This window comes from Aspergillus niger, assembly GCF_000002855.4.
Source record: "Aspergillus niger supercontig An18".
Lineage (NCBI taxonomy): Eukaryota > Fungi > Ascomycota > Eurotiomycetes > Eurotiales > Aspergillaceae > Aspergillus > Aspergillus niger.
This window is the reverse complement of record NT_166533.1, coordinates 1,366,935-1,381,510: the sequence shown is the minus strand read 5'-3', so window position 1 is coordinate 1,381,510 and position 14,576 is coordinate 1,366,935. Positions and strand designations below refer to the sequence as shown.

Sequence of the window (14,576 nt, the reverse complement as noted above, 5' to 3'; positions counted from 1 at the left end):
CACTCGATCAACGGCGGTTACACGTGAGACTAGCCTGACAGATGGGTCAGAATAATCGACAAGAGAAAATGAATGTCGAAAGAAAAGAGGTCTAGTAGCGGGCCCTGGGGCGAGAGGCTGAGAGAGGGGGGAAAAGGCGACCGGAGTCTTACAGGAAGCCCGATGGTACCAATGCGAACCATTCATGAAAAAGAACCCCAGAGTACAGCAATCACGGAACCCGGACGGACGACAAATCGGAGACCGCAGACGGCGAGATAGATAGTCGCTCGAACAATCGCACCGGTGAATTTGGACGAGGAGGGAATAGGGTGCACCCTTGGGACGGCGTTGGCAAGAAGGGTGACGGGAGAGGGAAGAACAAGGTATTCCGGGGAACCGACAGCTTTGAGGGCTGCAGGCTGACAGTTAAGGGTGCGCTCGTCGGAAAGGGGACGAGGAATAGAATGTTTCGATTTTGGGAAAAAAGGAATTAATCGAGAAGGGGTAAGGAGGGAGGGAGGGAAAAAAAAAATAAGGAAAGAAAATTCCCCTACTACCGACCAACCGCGTGGCAGTACGGCAAAAACGCACTGGGCAGGCAGTGGTAGATGTAGAATTGGAGGGCGCCGTCGAAGGGGAGGGAGGAAGAGAGAGAAGGAAGAAGGGAAAGAAGAGTGATAGGAGGAATAGAGACGGGAGGAAGAGTAGGTAGAGAGGACCTAGGTGAGCAGTGAACACGCCGATGGCATGAACTACAACTGCTACGACCTGCCAATGGGGGAGGGAGGAGGGAAAGGGAAAGGGAAAAAAGGGAAAGAAATGAGGCGGAGAATAGCAGGAGGAGCAAGAGAAAGAGGAAGAGGAAGAGGAGAGAGACGGAGGAGAGGGTGAGAGAGAGAGAGAGAGAGAGCGCGACAAGAGAGGCGATGGTTGGATGAGAGAGGTTTGGTCTGGTCCGGTCTGGTTCCTTTGCTGGGTTTTGGTCAGGTCATGACGGAACAGCCGTATCGGCTACTAGTTCAAGTAAGTAAAGTAAGTAAAATCAAGTAACTTACTTACCTGTCGAACGACTCAAGAAAGTCGAAACCCGATGACGCCCGCCCTTCGAAATGGGGCGCTTCCGCCCGGTTTTTCTCGTGGTAACGATGGTAACAACTGGGTAACTGGTATTAACTAGTGCAGGCGATTCGAGTCGGAAAGGCCCCATCGATAGGGGATGAAGGGCGGTAATCGGGAGTACGGGTATGGTACCTGATTACACTGAGACATCCGGAGGGCCCCATGCATTTCTTCATTCATTCATTCATCTGTCCTTCCAATCCCACATACCTCTCTCTCACTCTCTCTCTCTCTCTCCTAATGAAGTACTACTATTACCACCACTTGCCGATCGGGTAAGGTTAGGTGTGTGAGACAAGATCTCCAATTTTCAGATTACCCCAGAGTGTCTCTCACGTCTACCAGACACTGGAAACGGTTGAACCCAAGGAAGTGAAGAAAACTCTGGATACAATATGAGAGCCAATGAAAGGATCCAGTTGCAGACTTCAATTGCGCTTATTCGCCTCCCAAATTCTATCCTGGACTCGGAATCGCCCTGACCCAGGGACCTTTACTAGCGGCGCCGCTAGCGCTCAGCCTGTTTGGGCGATGAACGGTTGAAAGCGGGCACTACTCCGGTTAGTAGACGCCAGCAGTGGATTCTGGCCCAGATGGAAAAAAGCTATTATTATTTTGATTATTTATTATTGCGGTGGTCTCGATGGTACGATTGTTACCTTTTCTCCTCTCCCCCGGTGCCACATGGGGCTGGCGCTGTCTAAGTGTGTCGTCAAAAGCTCCAGCACCAAAACAAGGAGGGAAAATAAAAAGAAACATGGAACCCCCGGGGGTTCACTCGCGGTGGGCAAAAGGGATCCATTTCATTTAATGCTTTCTTATTTTTTATTTTTCTTTTTATATAGATACTATTAAGAAGAACTATGAAGTCACCACACTTGACATTGAGGGCTAGTTTCTATTGACTATTTATTATGCCGGAATCACTCCGGTTGACCACTATACTTTCATAACTCGCACTTGTTCCCCCCCCCCCTGTGCCTAGGTTGTTGTTGCTCCCTTGACCGAGGAATGAACGATAGACAGTATGGAAATGGACCATCAAAGTCTAGCCGATTTGGGCATGGTAATGTAATTTCAGGTACATACGTGGCGTATCAGTCAATCTATTCCCTTCGGAACATAGCCTACTTGACTTGGGAGCAGAGGAGCTCATGAAAAGACAACACATGCCTAACTAATTAACTTACTACGTATCTACTGACATACTTCATCTATGGACCGTATATCCGATCAGTAGTTCAATAAATCGAATCACATTGCGGAACACACCCTCCCTCAATCGGATTTCTACTCCGGAACAAGCAAGCAACAATTAACCCCAGGACCCCTAAACCCAGAATTGAGTACCTGCGCAGGAGGATGCGAGCTGGCCGCAAGCTGCGGGTAATGGCGCAGATAATAACTTCCTAGGTAAGTAAGATCGTATACTATCCAACCTAACTGACTTTGTACTTGCTAGTTGAGAAAAGTAAGTAACCTAACCGACGCAGCGGTCCAATTCCCTTCTCCCCTTCTCTACCAATAATCGCCAGCGATCGTAGCTGTCAATCCAGCTAAAACAACGCCCCATATATATCAATTTTATTTGACAGTGACAGACTGTCAGCTCGCTCCTAGCGGCTAATCGCTCTTAATCTGCCTAGTGACTAGTGAGGTGCTGCGGACTGCTTCTAAAAAGCCTTGAGGGGGGTTTGAAGGTACCTGCGCTGAGCTGGCACTGCCCCTGACCAGTCTGTAACCCAACCTGACGCTCAGGGCAACCAATCGAGCTACTTCAAATAGTAGTCGGACTACTACTAGTAAAGTGTTCGGTAGCTGCTAGTGGTAGATAGGTGTCGTATTGGGGGAAAAATTATGTATCATACCGTACTTACCTGGCCCCTACCAGCTAGTAGATACTTAATAGATACGGAGTCTCTGAGTGACCTGAGAATTAGGAGACTAGACTTAATACTCATCCACACTCCCCTCCCCACCCTTTCCAAACGAGGAGTAGGACGAGGATGACTTTGCTCCGCAGTGTCCTCATTATCAAGGTATCGACCTGATGATTTCATTGGTACAAGGTATCGGAGTGGGATTTGGGGGCCCTGATAGCACAAGGGTGCTTCCGAAGAGCCCAATTGGGTTGGCGGCTTCCACCACTTTTCAATAATATGGAGGATTCGAAGCGTTCTCGAAGAAGTAACCGGCCGTCATGATCGGATTTCCCATGGAGGGCTGACTTCCCATGAAAAGTCGCTACTAAGTAAGTACTGCGCCGCACAGCCGGGCATCCTGCAACTCCGTAGCACATCCACCAGTGGCTCGTCCATTTCAGATGCATCTGACACGTCCATGACCCACATCTCACTGGATGCCTGTGCTTGGTTTGTTCTGATCGATTGAACTTGTGGTGATGCCTGCCCGTTTGAAACGCATTCAATGCAGCCTTGAAACGGTTTCTCCTCCCCCAACTACATCAGACGTGGAATGCCTCGTTGGTAAAACTCTACGGCATACAGGCGCGTATGCCAGATAATGCAGGGGCATAGTCCGACCTAAATCGCCCCCAAAATTCATACGTTCGAGTGGCCTGGTGTAGTGTAACGGGCTGCCCTTCCAGTACAATGGCTTAGCCACGCGATTGTCGAATACACATCATCACATCGCACAAAAAGTGTTGGTGTGACCATAGCAACAGTCACTTATTCATACAGCAACAGTTCCGATATAAAGGCGGTCTCTCACAGTTCCTCTGCCGGAACATCTTCCGCTTCACTTCCGAGCTCCTCCGCCACCAGATTTCGGTCTCCTTCTTCGTCGTCCTCTTCCATGTCGCCTTCATCGTCCTCCTCATCATCATCATCATCCTCCTCGCTGCTAGAGCCGCTTCCGTCGCTGTCACTGTCACTCCCGGGATCATAATCTTCCTCGTCCTCATCCTCTTGATCTTCCAGCTCGCGTTGGGCTTTTTGAAGCTCACTTTCCTCCTCGACGGCTCCTTCCTCATTGGCAGCAGCTTCATCTTCTCCCTTGGCACCGTTGACGTTGTATCGCTTCGCACGCCGTGCTTCGGCAAGACTGGCATCCTGCAGACCATGCTTTTTGATGTAACCATCAATTCCGGAAAAGTCAGCCTGGTCGATCATGGAGAACTCGAATTCCTGCGTCTCTTCGCTTGACGTAGGACGAGCTACAACATTGAGATTAAAGGTCCGCTGCAGGACAGATGTGTATGAGATTGAGTCGACGTTTTCAAAGGCAAAGAAAACCAGTGGTTTCTTGAACCCGAATAGTATTCCCGTAGAGAGAAGGAAGAGATAACCTGAGATAGAATAATTTTAGTTACGGGGACGTAGGGCAAGAGCACGGCGGGCATAACGATACCTTCTTTACTGCCGCGGAAGGCCTTGACATGAAAGGCCTTCTCCCCCTTGCGATGAGCCTCAGGCATAGCACTCACGAACTCTCGCTCATCCGGGCGCACAACCTTGGTCCGCGGGAGGCTGTCGTTCAATATCCGCTGGACAAGTTTATCTGCCGTTTCTTCGTTATCCGTTCCAAGCTGTTGTCCATTGCCTGAGAACGCTGCCTTGGGAGGCCCGTCGTTGACCGTCCATACGATGGCATCGGGAGCAGCTACACCTTCAGGCGGTGAGTTGACGCCGTCCGCATATTGAGGGATGATGCAAAAATTGAATTGTCGCTGGTTCTTCTCGGGAACGGGGAGGCACAAGACATGCTCTGTTCGGATCCAGCAACGTTGTCAGCCTTGACACCACCTCCGTCAACCATAGTTCTACACATACGTATGTTATCCAAAGGTACACCAAACTCCACCTCCTTCGATGTCTGGTTTCTCGCACGTAAAAATCCGGCAGTGACTTCGAGCGTAAGCTTCTTCCGCTGGGGAACAGCAAAGGAAACATCCTGCATGTAGAACTGGAGCGAAGTATCGGATTTCAAATCGCCGGAAGATTGGGCACTTGTAGCATTGCCATTCTGTAGTTTTCGTTTCTTCATGGCTGGGCCGTCGCTGACGACCTCGACAGGCCGAACGGGGGCGGTTGCAGTCCTGGCCAGCAGGCTGGAGGTATATTTCGCGATATCTTCGAAGAGAAGTCCATGTTGCGGGGTATGTGCTGTTTACAAGATAAGAGGGTCAGCCGGCAGACCTTGCACCTTCTATGGGGTTGTGGGGTGAATGTAGATTGTTGTCCTAAGCGACATAATACGCACCGATCGCATCGTAAACCCGTTTTTTGAGCGCTGGTTCGGCGGCAAAAGCGTCCTCAATGGCCGGGATGCTGGACGGCACTGATGAGTTGATCGTGGCAAAAGCCATGCTGTGGAAGGTGACAGCCCCAATGACGCTTATATATAGAATCTGCGTAAGTCAAAACAGTTGAGGCCGCCCTGAATAAAGGAAGTTGAATGGGGGAGCAAATGGGTAAACCGGGACGCGGATCGGATGGATGAAGAAGGTAAGTAGTTAGCAGGAACGCAGCTGCAGACCTCCCCTGGCGGCCCTGTCGACCCGTGGGCGCGCGCATCCATAATTTCAAGCGCATTTGGGGCAAAGTAGTCCGCAAAGATTGGGTCCGATCGCTCCCACGTCCAGTCTTCTTGCGACGGATGTAACGGTACTCAGATCGGCCTACAGTTTCGTGCTGCAGGGCAGCTGTCTATCCATATTCATCTTATACATTCGGATTCTATGCTACAGTAGTATAATTGTGTACACCCATTGGAAAAAAGAAATGTCGAACAGAAACAGAAAAGACCCAGGCGCACTCTCCCACAAGTCGGAACACCAAACGAAATCCCAGCAAGCAATTAGGCTTTCTTGGTCGCTTTCTCCTTCATGAAGTTCTCAATGAATCCGACCGTCTTATCATCCAGGATGTAATTTCCATTGGCATCCTTCCTCGCGTTCTGGCGCTCCTGCTTCTTGGCTTGAATCATGGCCAAGAATTCACCTCTGGGTGTCAACAAAGACCGGCTTTGAAGATATTCCCGTCTGTAGTCTTCCATCTTCCTGGCCTCCACCCACTCCTCATCGTGTCTCGTTCTGTACTTCGAAAACTTGTTGCGGAGTTCGTCCAGGACGCTGGGAGGGAATGGGGCGTAGTGCAACGACGGCATCCAAGTGGGCGTTTCGACTTCCATACGGAGCGTATCCCAGGCCTCATCCTTCATTGCGGCGGGGTCACTTCGGGGCCAAGGGATCTCAATGTCTTCACCGGCAATGTATCTCGTGTGTCGGGGCGTTTCGGTACCGTACTCGCGTTCGAGGAAAGGCTCTCCACCGCGGACATGTTCGACCAATACATCTCGTGTGGCACCGGTGACAGGATCATCAAGAGCGACGACCAGGCGGACATCATCGATAGAAAGAGGCAGGCTCACGGATTGGAAGGGGCTCGAGTTGCCATACTGCTCATTCAGCCAGTCGGGGAAATGGACATCGGCCTGTTATTGGAAAGCCCAAGGATCAGCGTAAGGAACAGTGGTTACTTCAGACAGGTTTACATACCATGTTGAGATCCTTAACCACAACAGTCTCGGTTGTAGCATCCACCCTAGTAACCTCGTTGATCTTGCCCTTGTCTTTGCCCTTCATGATGCATACTCGGTCACCGGGGGCGATGTTGATGTACTTTCTCCGCAAGTGCTCCGGGACAGGCGGAGGGTTCATTGCCTGAGGGCTTAACGCACCGAAGAGTCGCCCTTCGAGACCGGCATCGCGCTGAGGAGCCAGAGGTCCACGGAGCCAGTCTTCACGGCGTCGCTGTCTTTCCGCGCGGAGGTTATCGAGCTCGATGCGGTTGTAGGCAAAGCGCTGCCTTAGACTGTCCTTCAAATCCTCGCGTTGGGCTGCTTTGGTGGCTCGAATTGCTTTCCGTTGGGCCTGATTCCGCGCCAGGGCGGTCCTTCGAATGACCTTCTGCATCTTGACTGTTGCCCAGCAATGGCCGATTGTTTCCGCGGAGTCACCAGGAAGCCTTGAGAGATGCTCGGGAGGGAAAATTGCGGCCCTGGTTTGTGCACGTGACCGGGACTATGGAGAGCCAATGGGGAAACAAAATCATGGGGTTCCGAAACAGTACTAAGTATGTACACTGGAATTTGTCTCGTCACAACATTTGCTGGTGGATATCTGCCTAGTAGTCTTTGAAAATGATATATCTTGAGCATTGAACGCTCGAGTACATTTTAGCAGGAATGCAGCAGCTACCTTTCAAGAAAACTGGGCTACGGCGGCAAAAGCAGCACGTGCAATCTAGTACTAGCTATGTACTCCCCAAGTCTATATCTTTATGGCCCGTCCGATCGAGACAGTATGCTCTTTAAGCTTCGAACGGAATGAGTTCGGTAATATGGAAGATATTGGAGCGTGAAGTTCACCATTATATACTCCAGGAGCAGAGAGGAATATTGTCCAGTACCGAGATGAAGCAGCATCATCAGTATCCCCCGAACCATACAGGCTAAAAGAGCTCTGATAGGGACTGAAAATCACAGGCTTCTCCTGCAGAGCACACATGTCTCGATGTTACGGGACTGTCCAATAAGCATAGGTGAGATGCAACAAATACTTAAGACCATCGCTCATGTTCGAAGTCTAGTTATACCATCTTTGTTTGGGAATGTGTGCAATATTGGGCGTTTCCTTCACAGCATTCAGTGTACGGTGCTATTTGGTGAAAATCCCGCTTTATATATCAAAAGAGAAGAGCGTGGCATATTGCAAATAGAATATGCTACCTCCGAGAAACATAATAACCTAGAAGGCTGGCCTTACGCTCATAGTCACCCAGGGAGTAACACCAACTACTTATTTCCGCTACAACGATACCATATCATGGTATCTCGATGGTTCTAGAATCTACCGACCTCATATCAGTTGTGGTCTTCATGGCACGACCGTCATCCTCGTCTACTCCGTAGGCACAAGGGGTATGCCATCCTTTGCAAATAGGTATCCGTAGCAGGCAACAACATAGTGTCTCCAGTCCATGCTCAGCGTCCCACTATGTACCCTGCTTTGTGAGATCACCGGCGAGCAAACGCAGGGATCTCTCGCGTGATGACTTGTTCACTGATGTGTGAGGTACTGAGTAGATCCTTCAGGAAGGTACACTTTCATGAGCACCTAATTCAACGTCCAAATTCATCGCCACTGTAAAGTGGGTTGGCATACAACCGTGTAGATTCGTAATTCATCGAAGACCGCCATCCTTACTGCAAGAAGCCTCCTGTAGGGCAAATGCCAATGTAGCGGATCTCTGGGAACGGTGTCACCGATCATGTCTTACCACTGCTGAGAGTTACAGATCTCCAATTGGATTCGGCACAGCATCTGACACGATCAGTGGGTGATAAGCAGGTTCGGTCAGACGAAACAACAGCCTGCCAAGTCAGCCAGGAACAAGACTGAACCAGCAACAATTCATTAGCGTTTTCTTTCTGAAGGACTGACTCAGGGCACAGAAAACCATGTACTCTGTAGGTGCACAGGACCTGCTCTGGTACTGCAACTAGACCCAGAAGGCCGTGGCAGGTTATCTATGGCTGCTTTCTCCGCACGAAAGACCTCGGAGAGTACGGAAAATCGACTCCGTAGTGGAAGTAAAGCGTCTCGGCCGCAGGCTTGCAGCACCTTTCCTGCACTTCCGCATTCCGCATACGAAACGTCGGCCAGTCCATTTGCTAAGTCTCAAGTACGGTGACAATCACCCCACTTGACAACCAGCTATTTGGGTTGGTGACGATATAGTCCGTGATCCTCTGCGTCTTTAGACACTCGATCTGGTTTGATATTCATAGTATGAAAGGAATAAAGGAGTTGCCTGCTTCCAGAGGAGGATGACGTTTGCACTGGAGGAATATACGTACCGACCCGGTTGGGTAAAGAACATGGCGATCAATTGCACCGCCACGTCTCTTTGCTGTCGGTAATTGAAGGAAGCATCTCCCCCCTCCCCTAGCGGGTCTGGAAGATTACCATCATACCGCACCAGAAGTACGTACCTTTGGTTACTCCTTCCAGGCTAAGCCTAATCCCCTCGGAAGGTCCGACAGTTATCTTGAAGTGCCGATGGTCTGTCATTTTTTTGAAAAATTGCAGGCAAATTTTCAGAACAAATCTCCATTTTAAATTTTCACAGAAGGGCTGGCTTGGTGATGAGTTATTTGTTGAAAAAGCAATCTGACCGCTGCCTGGCTATACTCGGATCGCCAATGCAGACCGTACAGTAGGTACTAGGTACACTCTCAGTCTTGGATTATCGGGACATCCGCAATGGAACGAATCAGGGTGAAGATAGGGCGCCTGCAGGGTTATCGTCTTTGGGTTATCCCTTCGACCACCAGCCGTCTACATCATTTCGAGCTGCAGACTATGATGTTATTCCCTGGGGCGGAGTACTCCGTGCATGGTGTAGCACGATGTAATGAGTGATCCAAGATGCATAGAGTGAAATCCAGCCGGTATGCCTGTCCAAGGAAAAAAGCTGGGGTAACATGCAGGGAAGACCCGAATGAGTATAGCGAATCGAGGAATTGCTTGACTTCCCGAAAACTGCATTAACCTTGGAATTCGCTGGCTTGGTTATCGCTATCTAAATGTTGGAGCACGAAAGCGAGAGGAACACATACAAAATACTGTGGCAGCTTACCCAGACAACCGGAGGGACGCGACACCGCCGATTAGGAGAAGTATGGAGCCACACCCGACAGCTCCGACTCTCTGGGGGCGCCCACAGGCTTCTAGGCTCTCTCCGACTATGGCGACGGTAACTATGGTGTCGACGGGAGTTCGTTTATTGCGGATGTAGAATGGACAATGTTACTAGTACTATCACGAATCATAATCATATTAATCTTGCATGGCCTCGAACTGTAGGAGGGGATTTTGTTTACTTTTTGACTTTTTGCATTTCCCCCTTTCGAAATCGTTCGGAAGATAAGCCCGCGGAATATAGAAGAAGGCTAAGGTAACGCAGTCTGACGACTGACAACTATTCAGTACTTAGTCTACTAAGATACTTACTACTACGCAGCCGAAATGGACCGAAGAACTAGTTAGGTCGAATCTTAATAGCAGCAAAAAGGGAGCTCGATTATTACAGGGGAGGAAATTGGATGAAGCTTGACTGGGCTGAATGCCTGGGAAATACATAGTCGTAAACACGGGCCACGACAATACGTAAGTGCCACTGATACCCGTAGGTAATGTCGATTATTACTGCGTTTACCCTGTCATTAGTCTTCAGCCACGGTGGCTTCGACGGAGAATGAAGGCAGACCAAACTAGGCAGCTAAGTAAGCAGCAGCATTGTACGAAGGAGCCAAGCTGGGGTCACGAGCGAAACCAAAAACGGTGCTTGATAAAATGAGGGAAGTAGATGGAAGAAAAAGGAGATGGCACTTGAAGAGAGATAAATAAGATGAAAAATAAATGAAAATGAAAATGAAAGAAGAAAGGGTGTGGAAAGATTATCCCGATTTCTCTCATCCTGGTTGGCCCATAAACCATTATTAAAATTCCAATGCGATACAAGCCATCAAACTGTACTGTGTCCTACTGAGGAGACTGGGAAAGCATATCACGTCATTCCCAAGTATGAAACTTTTTTTTTTCTTTTCTTTGGCCTTTTGTTTTCTAGTAGCCATCTACATACAGTAAGAGAGAAAGACCGCGAGAGAGAGAGAAATAGAATAATCAAATAATCGAATCACATGAATGGGGAGATTGGAGGGAAAGGGGAGAGTGTGTGGGAAATAAAAATCGTCATCATGTGAATCAAATCAAATCAAAATAAAATAATAAAAGAACCAACTGGCTTTCACAGCCACATAGCATTTTCACCAGGAAAGATGGATGGGGCTGGGCCAAATGTCGCTTGCCAACCGTTTCAGGCCCTTCTAGTCTGGGTTTGGTCGGGTTCCTTTCCTTAGTCACCTACTTTTCGGGAACAGGGAGCCTCACCTGAAAGGACGGGGGGAAAACGAAAAGAACTGAACGTCGCCCAAACGAAGGAGGAGCCAAAAGCCAGCCCTGGGGCCAACCGCCGATAACTGACCCATACACACGCCAGCAGCAAAGCAGCAGCAGTACCAATCCAGCTGCACCAAGCATTGTCTCTCTTTCTCCTCTCTCTCTCTCTTTCTCCCTCTCTTCCTCTTCCATCCTTCTATCAACAACCTTCTCCTCCTTTCTTCATTATTGTTCCCCTGGGAACTTCCTTTTTTTTTTTCTCTCTCTTTCTTGCCATTCTTTCCTCGTAAACTCGTTTGTTGGGTTTATTACTGGAAACTCTTGGCTCGCCCATTCACCCTACCTTTCCCTCCCTGAATATTTTAGTCCGCGCCCGTTGCGCCTACGACTCCCCTGCACCGTACGTGATAACCCTTTTCCTCGGGCGCCTGACTTGTCCCTTTCTCTACTCTCAACTTCCCCCATCCACACACCCCCATCCATCCACTCCTGCAACAGCTTCCCACCTCGCTCGTTGTCGTTGTCCACTCTTTCACCCACATCATCCCCCTTTATTTCTATTCAACTCACCTTCACCTACCTCCTTTGCTAATCCTCCACGCTTTGAAAGATGGCTGAAATCCGCCGCAAGCTCGTCATCGTGGGCGATGGTGCCTGCGGTAAGACTTGTCTTTTGATGTGAGTACCCTCCCCTTCTTCCATTCTTTGCTGGGTAGGGATCAAACAGCGAACTGACCTTGGCTTCTTCTTCGACCAGTGTCTTCTCCAAGGGTACCTTCCCTGAGGTTAGCTTCCACCGACCCTCCTGGCCTGATCCCTAATGCCGTCTTTCCAACCCCCCCATCGTCAATCCGAGTTATCTGGATAGCCTTCCGGTCAAACACTCCGCTTCTATCAAACTGACCCTATCACGCTTTAGGTGTACGTCCCTACTGTGTTCGAGAATTACGTCGCCGACGTAGAGGTCGATGGCAAGCACGTCGAGCTTGCCCTTTGGGATACGGCTGGTCAGGAAGATTACGACCGTCTCCGTCCCCTCTCATACCCTGACTCCCATGTCATCCTGATCTGTTTCGCGGTTGACTCTCCCGACTCCCTCGACAACGTCCAGGAGAAGGTTAGTCCTCCGTCACATGCCTGGTCTCCTTGGCGGGCATATGGGCAAAGAATCTGCCCTCCAGGTAACTAACATGATTACAGTGGATCTCTGAAGTCCTTCACTTCTGCCAGGGACTTCCCATCATCCTCGTTGGCTGCAAGATGGATCTGCGCCATGACCCCAAGACCATTGAGGAGCTTCACAAGACCTCCCAGAAGCCGGTTACCCCTGAGCAGGTATGTGGCACACGACCAAGAGGATGCATTATCCCTTGAGATAGCGGCTAATATGCGATTAGGGTGAGGAGGTTCGCAAGAAGATCGGTGCTTACAAGTACCTTGAGTGCTCTGCGCGCACCAACGAGGGTGTCCGCGAGGTCTTTGAGGCTGCCACCCGGGCTGCCCTATTGACCAAGACCCACAAGAGCAAGAAGAAGTGCACCATCCTGTAAACTAGTTTTCTCTCCTTCGCAAAAGGTCTGTTTCATGCGGAGATTATATGAACGGATAAGCGTCTCACCTTTGGTTTTCTACTATCTATTTAAGAGGGGGTCATTCCGTTGGCGTGTTCCACTATGTGTGCCCGGATGCGAGTGTGGATAATGTTCAATCACGGGCACATGAGCTTCATGGGATATCTGGCTATGCAGTTGGTCGAGTTTTTCTATTTTGCAGACTTGATTTGATTTTCTAGGGAGGCGTTGTCTTCATAACCTCGTGGGTTTTTTCTTCTTCTTTCCTATCGGTTCCAGCACTAAATAGGCGCCCAACGGGACGGTTCTCGGTCACTATGGCAAAGAAGGGCGCCAGGTTGCCTTCGAAGCAAACGTCCTCGCTACGCGCGAGTACTGCATGCAGATACGGAATTGAGCATTTGAGGATTGCGTTCGTCTCATGTCTCTCCTATCAGTCAACTCTCTCGAATGGATCCGGTCCAAGGAAAGAAAAGGAAGTTGAGAATCGGAATCCCGATTCTCACTTTGTACGGATTCCCCTCAGCACAGTCTTATCCCCAAATCTGTTGTTTTTCCCCCTGTTTCGGTTAAAGAGAATGCATGGAATTTGTCGTTGGCTTGGTTTTCTCCTACATGTTCTGCAGCCTATCCTGTCGACCTGCACTGCATCATGTTCTATCGTCATGGTCTCCGAGCAGACATGAGGAATATCTAGCACTCCTATTAAGTTACTATTTACTAATCCACCATTTTCTCATACCCCTTTCTCGTATTGTGATCCTGTTGCGTATGCACTGCGTATTCTCCCAACCCAACCATCTATTTTAGCACCCGTACTTTTCGACCTATACCAGTCCCATTAACCACCCTAATGGACGAGTGGTACGCATACTACCTCAAATAGCAACACTCCATAGCCTAACGTAGCGATATTCGGTAGCCTACAGACAGGGAAGGGGGGTGGACAGACAGCAAGCCAAGGGGATGCAAATCCACCGATAGCTAGCGTCTATTGATAGTAACACTAGCCGAACTAGATAGAAGTCAAGACGTAAGTCAACCACCACCCATCATCATCCCCCATCTATATATGGAAATTGATAGAGAAAAACAAGGAATAGATATATATATATCGACGAAGCAGAAGATTAAAGGTGGTAATATAGTAGTTAGTATGTGATAGAAATAGAAAAGATGTTGTTATGTGGTATGTAATGGGTTCGTTCAATTTCAATCATACCATACATACATACATACATACGGGCAGTTCTGTATGTGACTTACGGGACTAATCTTTTTCAGGGGTAACAAACTATCTACACACTGTGTACCTAGGTTCCAATTCCCTACCTAACTAACTACTATCTATTTCTCATAGATAGTAGTGGATATAGTTCATCTTTCAAGGTTTATGTATGCCATATAGGTGGATGCTGATAGACAACATAGTCATGAGCTATTTTACTACGTAGTACTGACTTTCAGTAGTAGTTTCTGATTTGTATATATTGTGAATACAGCTTAACAAGTTCAAATTGAACATGGATTATCGAAACAAGGCACGATGAGCCATACATGGAGGGTCTACTTCAGTATGTCTCATGCTCTTTCTTACCTCATGTCATGCATTGTGGGAAGTGTCTATGATTTTTTTTTTCCCTCCTCGCTTTGTGGTAGGTGGGTTTGATCTTGTGGGTATGATCTTCGTTGAGTGGATTAGTAGTGAATCGTCTTCGGTCTCTAGTTACAGTTGCTATTTTCTTTCATCTGATTGGTTCAGTATTCAATGTATTGGAGGTAGTGGCACCTATCAGTGTGAATGATCTACTATATTCACTGCAGATAGTGACTATCAAGTAATACCAAACGAGCCTCTTTATTGGGTCGTAAATGTAATAAATATCATCTCATGTCTTATCTATTCAAACTGAGCA

The 14,576-nt window shown here is 48.8% G+C and overlaps 8 protein-coding genes across 8 annotated transcripts; 3 read left to right on the top strand and 5 right to left on the bottom strand.

Annotated features, from left to right (window-relative positions):
- Positions 1 to 72: 72 nt before the first annotated feature.
- Positions 73 to 1,644, top strand: An18g06040 (uncharacterized protein; the record flags this gene model as incomplete). Its single annotated transcript, XM_059745860.1, has 7 exons — positions 73 to 202; positions 304 to 414; positions 558 to 690; positions 773 to 869; positions 970 to 1,005; positions 1,165 to 1,208; positions 1,527 to 1,644. The coding sequence occupies 7 exons, from the start codon at positions 73 to 75 to the stop codon at positions 1,642 to 1,644; spliced, it is 669 nt and encodes a 222-aa protein (XP_059602978.1).
- A 505-nt stretch (positions 1,645 to 2,149) lies between these two features.
- Positions 2,150 to 3,452, bottom strand: An18g06030 (hypothetical protein; the record flags this gene model as incomplete). Its single annotated transcript, XM_059745859.1, has 5 exons — positions 2,150 to 2,252; positions 2,374 to 2,431; positions 2,806 to 2,848; positions 2,979 to 3,194; positions 3,330 to 3,452. 5 exons carry the CDS (start codon positions 3,450 to 3,452, stop codon positions 2,150 to 2,152), a joined length of 543 nt encoding a protein of 180 aa, XP_059602977.1.
- A 378-nt stretch (positions 3,453 to 3,830) lies between these two features.
- Positions 3,831 to 5,431, bottom strand: An18g06020 (uncharacterized protein; the record flags this gene model as incomplete). Its single annotated transcript, XM_001399016.1, has 4 exons — positions 3,831 to 4,411; positions 4,474 to 4,830; positions 4,896 to 5,228; positions 5,326 to 5,431. 4 exons carry the CDS (start codon positions 5,429 to 5,431, stop codon positions 3,831 to 3,833), a joined length of 1,377 nt encoding a protein of 458 aa, XP_001399053.1.
- Positions 5,432 to 5,922: 491 nt separating this feature from the next.
- Positions 5,923 to 7,039, bottom strand: An18g06010 (mitochondrial 54S ribosomal protein uL24m; the record flags this gene model as incomplete). Its single annotated transcript, XM_001399015.3, has 2 exons — positions 5,923 to 6,558; positions 6,623 to 7,039. The coding sequence occupies 2 exons, from the start codon at positions 7,037 to 7,039 to the stop codon at positions 5,923 to 5,925; spliced, it is 1,053 nt and encodes a 350-aa protein (XP_001399052.1).
- Positions 7,040 to 8,247: 1,208 nt separating this feature from the next.
- On the bottom strand, positions 8,248 to 8,796 carry An18g06000 (hypothetical protein; the record flags this gene model as incomplete). Its single annotated transcript, XM_059745858.1, has 3 exons — positions 8,248 to 8,327; positions 8,406 to 8,593; positions 8,684 to 8,796. 3 exons carry the CDS (start codon positions 8,794 to 8,796, stop codon positions 8,248 to 8,250), a joined length of 381 nt encoding a protein of 126 aa, XP_059602976.1.
- Positions 8,797 to 11,053: 2,257 nt separating this feature from the next.
- An18g05990 (uncharacterized protein) lies at positions 11,054 to 11,631 on the bottom strand (the record flags this gene model as incomplete). The annotated part of the gene is made up of 3 exons (XM_059745857.1): positions 11,054 to 11,282; positions 11,433 to 11,482; positions 11,563 to 11,631. The coding sequence occupies 3 exons, from the start codon at positions 11,629 to 11,631 to the stop codon at positions 11,054 to 11,056; spliced, it is 348 nt and encodes a 115-aa protein (XP_059602975.1).
- A 68-nt stretch (positions 11,632 to 11,699) lies between these two features.
- On the top strand, positions 11,700 to 12,639 carry An18g05980 (uncharacterized protein; the record flags this gene model as incomplete). Its single annotated transcript, XM_001399012.3, has 5 exons — positions 11,700 to 11,767; positions 11,847 to 11,874; positions 12,009 to 12,206; positions 12,290 to 12,424; positions 12,487 to 12,639. The coding sequence occupies 5 exons, from the start codon at positions 11,700 to 11,702 to the stop codon at positions 12,637 to 12,639; spliced, it is 582 nt and encodes a 193-aa protein (XP_001399049.1).
- Positions 12,640 to 12,977: 338 nt separating this feature from the next.
- Positions 12,978 to 14,210, top strand: An18g05970 (uncharacterized protein; the record flags this gene model as incomplete). Its single annotated transcript, XM_059745856.1, has 7 exons — positions 12,978 to 13,169; positions 13,471 to 13,524; positions 13,680 to 13,693; positions 13,832 to 13,849; positions 13,910 to 13,913; positions 13,978 to 14,055; positions 14,163 to 14,210. 7 exons carry the CDS (start codon positions 12,978 to 12,980, stop codon positions 14,208 to 14,210), a joined length of 408 nt encoding a protein of 135 aa, XP_059602974.1.
- Between the last annotated feature and the right edge of the window lie 366 nt (positions 14,211 to 14,576).